At 45.1% G+C, this 8,561-nt stretch overlaps 1 protein-coding gene across 1 annotated transcript; it reads left to right on the top strand.

The window, feature by feature from the left end:
* Nucleotides 1-2,484: 2,484 nt before the first annotated feature.
* On the top strand, nucleotides 2,485-4,625 carry ntf3 (neurotrophin 3; the record flags this gene model as incomplete). Its single annotated transcript, XM_079236054.1, has 2 exons — nucleotides 2,485-2,532; nucleotides 3,666-4,625. The coding sequence occupies 2 exons, from the start codon at nucleotides 2,485-2,487 to the stop codon at nucleotides 4,536-4,538; spliced, it is 921 nt and encodes a 306-aa protein (XP_079092180.1). The 3' UTR covers nucleotides 4,539-4,625.
* Nucleotides 4,626-8,561: the final 3,936 nt, after the last annotated feature.

Genomic DNA, 8,561 nt, shown 5'->3' with positions numbered 1-8,561 from the left:
TTGTGGACTTGATGAAAATAATAGTTATCGTGACTACGTGTGACAAGTTTCTTGATTTATGCAACCCACAAAAAGAGGAATGCGTCGAAGTAAAAAAGTGAGAGGATTTATGGATGCTTAAACGAACGTTGCAACAGTGTGGGTGTGTGCATTACGTCGGTGTGTTCAAATTATTATGACTCAATAAAGAAGGGGTTGTTTGAGGGTTAACACGCAGCGTCACGGTTACGGTATGTGTCAAGGTATCGAGACAATGAGAGTCCTTGAGAGTGTAAAAGTACGAGTTTGTGCACGACTTTGAGCAGCGTTTCCAATATTCAAATTGACACTTCTCTTTAGACAGAAACAGACATTGCTGATGGGAACAAATCACCTCTTTATGTTCGCAGCCATCTGTTTGTCCATTATATGCATCCATGTGACTCGAGGAAACTGCATTCCCTGTGAACACCAAAGGTCATTTTGAATAGAAAGAAAACAACCTGTAGCTGGAGGGGGAACCCGAGTGCCATAGTTTGAAGCGCAGGGCCACTGATCAGTGTTTGACAACTCGGGCGTGAGAACACGTTGGCGTGTGTGCGTTGCGTTGCATTGCAACAAAAACAACAACTTATGTGAAACATGAATTGCGCATCACCACCTGCTTCTCTGGGGGAATACTGTAATTACACGGGGTGACGCATGAGAGAAGTATGCTGATACCGGACTTTTGTCCTTCGACTTTGTCATAGATTGTATACATCTTTCTTCAAGGGAATGCTGGTGTTTATAAATCAGAGTCAAGCCAGGATTGACAGCCCATAATAAAAGAATATAAATATTAAAGCAGGCACATACTGGTTAGCATGTCCTGGAGAAATACTGTACGACTGTGCATAAATCATTTTTCTTGTCTTTTTCTCTTCATGTAGAGGAGATCTTTTGCTGCTGCCCTTTTTGTCACAGTTAAGGGTTTAATTGTGAAAAACAAGGGTAATATTTAGTGGTCACAGCTGTTAGAAACCCCTCGTGGTGAACTCTAGTGCGTCAAACCAACTAGTTATTTTGGACACAATAAAACGACTTGCCTCCGAGGATCGTAAACCACCTGAAGAGTTGAAGGGGAAAGCGTCATGGTTCCATTGTTTTTACTGCACTGTTGGCCATAAGGCAGAGAAAAATGATCCGTCTAGACAGCTGAGGAGAATTCCAGACATTGATGTGCTGGAGCGTCTTTGCAATGAAAGTGCTGAAGAGAGGATGGAGAGTTACTTTGAAACCGCTTTGAAACAGAAGAGGATTACCAAACGTATGGAATGTGCCTTAGTTATTGTGGCACGCAGTGTCTCTGCATGTTTAAAGAAGATGGTTCAGTCAACAATGGACTACGTGACAATTTGAATGGCGATCAACCACGTCCGTTCCACCTCTCTGTCTCATGTGTGGATGAGTCGCGAGTTAGTCTGTGTCGTCACATCCAAGATGGCCACATTCGTAGCCACCCACTTTGAGCATCACAACGGCTATTCACAAACCTATGGGGGGCGTCACGGCTCTGTACTTTTTGTGTAAGCTAGCAAAATAAAAAAACAGAGAAGTTGTTTATTAAACTAATCTTTGCCTTAACTCCAAGATTAACCGTACCTTTGATTCAGTCTCACCGCTCTCATCCGTATCGTTTTCATCCGCATCAAGTAGTGGTTTCTAGTGAACAGTGGCTTCTCCCAGCACCAAACGGCAGACACATGAAGTTAGCAGCTAGCCGGTGAATGTAGCTGAACAATTAGACGCTAAAGAGACAGGTATTTCCCTCAGGAGTTGGTGGAGACCAAAACAGAGCTAAAGGGAGGGTGATTATTGGATGCTATCTGCGCAAATGAGTAAACCTGCTAATGAGTTTGCCTAATGGACTCTCAATATGCATATATGTGGGTGTTGTGTTTACTGTTTGTTTCTGCTGCTTTCAAACGGCTAGAAATTCAGTTTTGAAGTGGGAGAAATCCCCATGAAAAAGATGAAAAAAGCACAAACATTACTAGGAAGTGGTAATAACTCTTCCCTGATGTTTTACACCAGCAGCACATCCTGACCCATGCTGACTGGCTGCCGAAACATCTGCCTGTGCGAGCGTGCACGAACACACACAAACTGTGTGAACATGCTGTCTCACACCATGTCATACTATGAACTCCTACTTATCACCACAGGGTTTAAAAAACTCTTCTGGGAGTGATCGTCCATTAAAAAAACAGAAAAAAGGAAAAATAAATGAAAGAGATGGAACTCATTCATGCTTGATAGGATGACTGGGTGCGCCCAAATGAAATGTAAGAGTGCATGTCCCCATTGAGTGGACAGAGCCAAGAGCTGACAGATGATAGCAGTAAGAGTAGATACTTCAGGTCGGGCTCTTCTTTCATTTCTGGCTCCGACTGGAGGAAATGAGACAAGAGCCAGCCGCTGTGGTCCATGAAGACAGTGTTCGTGCCGTAGACGCTGTTCAACATGGAGCAGGGCGTCACCTCCAAGAATCATCCTACTCGATTTGAACTGGCAACCTTCCCATCACAAAACTGCCTCTCCACCAAGTAAACTACAACTGCATTTAAAAAAACAATTACTGCAAGTATGAGACAGCGACACCCTTTGGCAAGCCAGCAAAGTGTGTCTTTGTGTGTGTGTGTGCGTGCGTGTGAGCCATGTTTCATGCTCGCGTCAAGCATTTTACGTGTCCTACGAGCAGAATTGTGGGTGTTTCATGGCCACATGGTATGCTGTACATGTAGCAGCACGTCAGCTCCCATAACTGTTTGTTCATACGGCTGCTGCTGTTATTTACAATGTGGGAACTGAGTTAAAGCCAAAAGGTTCCCACAAAGCCACAAATGTATGTTGAATTAGCTATTAGAGGTTCCTGTTCTCTATAGACGTGCAGATGACTACAAACTGGAATACTTCGGAAGAAAACGTTAAAAAGTCATCATTCTCTTTCAAGTTCTTAAGTTATAAGACATTGGAGAGAATGATATCCTCAGGAAGTTAAGTCACACTGAATCAACCTGCTGCTGTCCTATAAATGAGCTGGATAAATAAACAGGGCAAACTACAATAATGCCCTTCCTGTTGTTTTTATAAACGGCATGCGTCCCTTCTTACCTCACACAGGCTGTTCTCATTCACTGTTCCTACTTTGACCAATGAGAAGCACTGTAATTTGTATTTATCCCGTGAGATCGTGAGCCAGGAAGTGCAGGGCTGCCCCTTGGAAAGGTGATGCAATATGAAGAGCGACAAAGTCGGCGTAGGGAAACAAACACGGGACTTTCACTCAGGAGACCGCTGTTTGTGTCCCCTATGAAACCAAGTCAATGTTGACTCCTTTTACTAAACTTAACTAACGCACTAGCTTTATTTTATGCTCAAACCATTCTTCACCGAAACCTAACCACGTAGTTGTGTTGCCTCAACAGGTTCTGATCGCTTGTGTTGCTGCATATTCATAGGAAAATGGACAACTTAAAAATAACCTTTCGTAAAATATCATACGCATCATTGTATGAGAGATCTTTGCCTTCTCTCTCCTCCCTGAAAAAAAAAAAAAAAAAAAAAAAAATGTATTTCTTTAGTCATGAAGACAACCAGGAGTACAGCATATCTCTTAAAAGTGTCTCTCTCTGTCTCTGCAGATCTTACAGGTGAATCTAGTGATGTCCATCCTGCTGTACGTGATGGTCCTCGTGTACCTCTACGGTATCCAGGCGACCAACATGGACAGCAGTCGCCAGGGGCAGCAGCAGCAGCAGCAGCAGCAGCCGAGTCCCGACCCCTTAAACTCCCTCATCATTCAGCTGCTTCAGGCGGACCTGACGAGGGGGAAGACCAGGGTGAACCAAAGCCAACAGGGGAAAAGCAGGGACACCGAGCCCCCGGACACGCTGCCCCCCATTCTCAGCGCTAACTTGCCTCCGGAGGAGCAGGCCGATGCAGAGCAGTGGGGGACGGGGGGGCGCAGCGACGACGCGGCCGACCAGCAGGTGATGCTGCTGAACTCGGACGTTCTCAGGCAGCACAAGCGCTACAACTCGCCCCGGGTGCTGCTGAGCGACCGGCCGCCGCTGCAGCCTCCGCCGCTGTACCTCACGGACGATTACAGCGGCAGCTTGGACGGGGCGGCGGGCAACAAGACGCGGAAGAAGCGCTACGTCGAGCACAAGAGCTATCGTGGGGAGTATTCTGTGTGCGACAGCGAGAGCCAGTGGGTGACGAATAAAACCCAAGCAGTGGACACGGGGGGCTACCCCGTCACCGTCTTGGCCAAATTTAAAATCAGTGCCACGCAGGACATCAAACAGTTCTTTTATGAGACACGCTGTCGGACCCCCAGGCCCTTCAAAGGTGGCTGCAGGGGCATCGATGACAAGAACTGGAACTCGCAGTGCAAGACGACGCAGACGTACGTCCGGGCGCTGACGCAGGTCCGCAACTCGGTGGGCTGGAGGTGGATACGCATAGACACCTCCTGCGTCTGCGCGCTGTCGAGGAAGCGTCGCAGGACGTAAACAAAGCCGCTGGTGACTACCTGTTTGGAGTTCTACTCCCTGTATCGGATTCTGCTTCCTGTTCACGGTGCCCCGCCCCCCACCCACCCGTCCACCCACCACCCCCACCACCACAGGGTGAGGCGTCACGGTGGTGATGAGCAACACTCTGCTCTGAAATAAAACTTCTCCTGAAGAATTCTCGGGTCCGTTTAAATGATATTTCACTTTAATGAGCCGCAAATCCACAAGAGCCGCTGTTACAGAACTCGTGTGAGAGGGGCTGGGGGGGGAGGGAGTGTGTGAGGGGGAACTGTACATATAAATTATTTAAATTATACGAAATGCATGTAGTTTATACATGTTTATCTATCTATATATGACTTATGAATATATTTGTGTTATTTATTGAAGGAGGTCTTCTCAAAAGGAAGGAAATGTCTACAAAAAAAGGAACGAAACAAGCTATGAACTCACTTTGAGACTTTATTACGGAGCTGGGCGGCAAAGGTGCTTCACGGTAAGATTTGACATGTGCCTTGACCAGTGTGGCTGCAGAGCAGAGAGAGAGGACATGGTATTCACACACAGCTGTTACCGCACATTTTTTAGAGGGATGAACCTAAAAAGGCATCCTATGACGAAAACCCCCCCATTTGAGATGTGTGACCAAACATTCACACCGCGTCCACCACAGGTCCATTCAGTCCTCTGGGAGACAGTTTTGAAATAAAAAAATAGGAATTCCTCTTGTGGAACCTGCTGGCAGTGACTGACGGAGATTCAAGAAGATTGAACTGTTTGGTTTTCATCAGACCACCTTGACTCTGTTCACCACGTTTTACGCTCAACTGTTAACATGAGATGTTTTTGTTTCCTCCTTTTAATAAAAAAAACTATATTTCTTAACGCTGGAAGCATTTTATTAACAAATACCCATTTCAAATTTTGAAAAATAAAATAAAGGTGATCAAGTTTGCAATATGTAGGTGATATAATATTGTACTGCTGAAACAAATAATAATCTCAGTTTTTATGTGTGTGTGTGTGTGTGTGTGTGTGTGTGTGTGTGTGTGTGTGTGTGTGCGTGTGTGTGTGTGTGTAACGCTGATGCTTTAGAGGCACCACGTCCTGCAGAGGCCTCACATGATTTCACTGTTTCTCGAGGGAATACAAATGAAATGAAAGTACTGCAGCAATGGTTATCCCAGTGGCCTTTTTATAATCTATGATACTAATCACAGTATTTAGAGTTTGGAAAAGCCAAAGACCTTCCTGAGGTTCATAGCCTGGACTTTAGGGTCAAATTGAAGAGCAAACCAGCCTGGGTCATAATGTTTCCTGTTGTTGTTCTTCAAGCCTGAAAAGTGGAAAAAAGACCACATCCCGCCTCAGAGAAGGAAGTTTCGGAAACATCCCAAGCAGGGAAACATAACTAGAAAAAATAAAGCAATTAATGTGACATTTCGTAACACTCAGACACAAATCTGAGCAAAGCCACGACATAAATGTCGGCAGACCAAACTGAAAAATCTGGAGAGGCATATCTCCAAATGTGCAGCGAGCGACAGAAACAGAACAGACGATTGACGAAAGATATGAATCAGTGATTATCAGATTCCTCAGAGGTCACTGCAGATCACAGGCTGAGTGTAAACAGAGAAGTTATGCTTGGTATTACACGGTATGTGAGGAGATGTAAGGAGTGGTGAACAACAAATGATTGCGGGCGTGACAGCGACACTGGCTCGGGAAGGGATGAGTCATCAGTCAACACAACAAGTACACTTTCAAAGTCAACTGATTTTCAGGAATAACGTTTTTCAAGACTCAAAAAGTTATTGCTTCTCGCTAAAGATGCCAACGTGCATCAATGAATATCAGCTACATGGAGAAAAGGTCTATTGTACTGATGCAGATAATGAACATTTGGATCCCAGAAGATGTCATGGTGAGTAATACACAAGGGGTATTTCTGGCATTCCAGTGAAGCCAGCGGATATCCACACTTGAGTTGAGACGACCTGTACGACCGCAGCGTTTCCCAAGTAGCCAATTTAAACCGATAAGAAGCTAAACATCTTCCCAAAGACTGCGGCAGAAGGATGGACCGTTCACACACAGGACTTTCATCCCACGAGACCAGTGATTGTGTGTTCTTCTACTAAACCTCAGTAGTTGTGTTACTTAAACCTAAACGTATTTGAGAATGCAGTTTCCAAACTGAAAAAGCATGAGGAGCAGTTAAAACACTACACCGTATATACATGTATGTACTAATGTGTATTTGTTTGTTTTTTGATCAACTATTAGTTGCACCACGCTTTAATGCAACACTCGTTAAAGGAAATGCACAAACACTTAGAGTGTGTGGATGAAGCACTTAGTTGTTAAAGTTTACTCATTTTCTCCGGCTCGCTGTGCTTTGTAACGTTGCCGAGTCGGTTTAGTTCATACTGAACGGTTGAGACGGTTGTATTCTTACAGTAAAAGCTTAAAACGGTCAATAGACTTTGACGAAACGATGACGGACACGAAGCTTGGCAGAGGCGTCCGCCTAGTCATGAGGTCATCCCCGCTGATTGTCTCTCAACACCAATTAGATCTCCCGTGATTATCCATCAACATCCCCTGCCTCCCTTTAACCCCGCTGTCCTCAGGTCAGGGAAGGTTTCTCCCCATTGTTCCTGAGACCTTCTGAGGCCCATCCAGGCAGGGCCTAAAGAGGTGTCTGATTTACTGTTAATTTGAGGCAGGTGAGGGAAGCGGGATGAGGGAGCAGCAGAATGTGTTGTCTCTAATGACCCAGGGGTTTTACAGAAGGGTAAAGCTGACTTAAGGAGATGCACATACATGCAGAGCTGGGATTTGAGGCGGTAATCTCCTATTCTAAGAGGAGCTTACCACTTGCCAGGCTGCAGTGGAGAGCAGATCCAATATGCTGGCTGAATGCTTGTGCTCGTATTTAAAGTGATTTAGGTGTAAAGGTCAAATTTCAGTCAATTCATTCATAAATAAACTCTCGGACAAGTATTTTTTTTTTTATTGGTTTTCGAGCTCTAAAACCAGCTCTGCTAGCTATGTCCCCAGACCTCAAAGGTCAATCTCCCCCGCACCAAATATGCCTAGAGATAGCATCGACCTAGGTGTTAGGGTCTTAATTTATATCCCTGTTGCATGCTTGGCAATGAGGAAAAGAAAGCGGATTGTAGTCAGGGAATTAGGATTCTTTCAGCATTGGACGAAACCTACTTGACAGACGTAAACGTAAAGAGGGCATGCTGCACTTCACAAGGTGTTAGTCCCCAAGCCTACGTGGATACCTGTAGGAGGGATTTGAAGACAGACCCCAGAGCCTGCTGACAGCCTGGAGGTCACAGGTCACGTGTTTTTACAGATGGCAGGATCAGCACAAAGATAAGATGCGTCCACAAGACTTGGCAACTGTCAGTCATGCTCACCGTTGTAGCTGTGTTTCAGACTGAAGCCCATTAGGGTCTATATACTATTAAACTAAGTAAGGCAACAAGCTTCAGGCTTTGAAGACCTCTGCCGGCAAAGTTCAAAAGGGGTTTTGTTTCCACCCATTGTCGTCGGTTTGTGTCGAGATATCTCAAAGAAATCTGGCTGGAATTCAATGCATCAGGTGATAAGATGATTGTGTTGATTGCCGCAATAAAATACATTTATCTTCTTGGCGGTCAGTCTCAAGCTGTGTTGTTGCAAGCCGAGTGTGGGTGTTGTTGTTTTCTTTTCTTTTTTAATCAGGATATCAAACGATTAAACAACAAACGTGAGCCATTATGGGAGCCGAGGCCCTGTGAGAACTTTCCAGCAATGTGCTCTGCTGAGTGTAATCAGGTTAGCAGTCTGATATTTTAAAAGCCATGAACTCAAAGAAAAAATATCAATGACCGATCGTGAGAAAGGCGAGTGGCTTGGGCCCAATGATTTATACAGAAAATTAATACGAGAATAATTGTCCAGGGAGTGAATTACCAAACGGGTGAAGCGGGCGACTGCCCTCGGGACTTGCATTCTTAG

This window comes from Taurulus bubalis (genome assembly GCF_910589615.1).
Source record: "Taurulus bubalis genome assembly, chromosome: 20".
In the NCBI taxonomy this organism is placed as follows: Eukaryota; Metazoa; Chordata; class Actinopteri; order Perciformes; family Cottidae; genus Taurulus; species Taurulus bubalis.
Note: the sequence above shows the minus strand (reverse complement) of the source record. Positions and strands in the feature narration are given on the sequence as shown.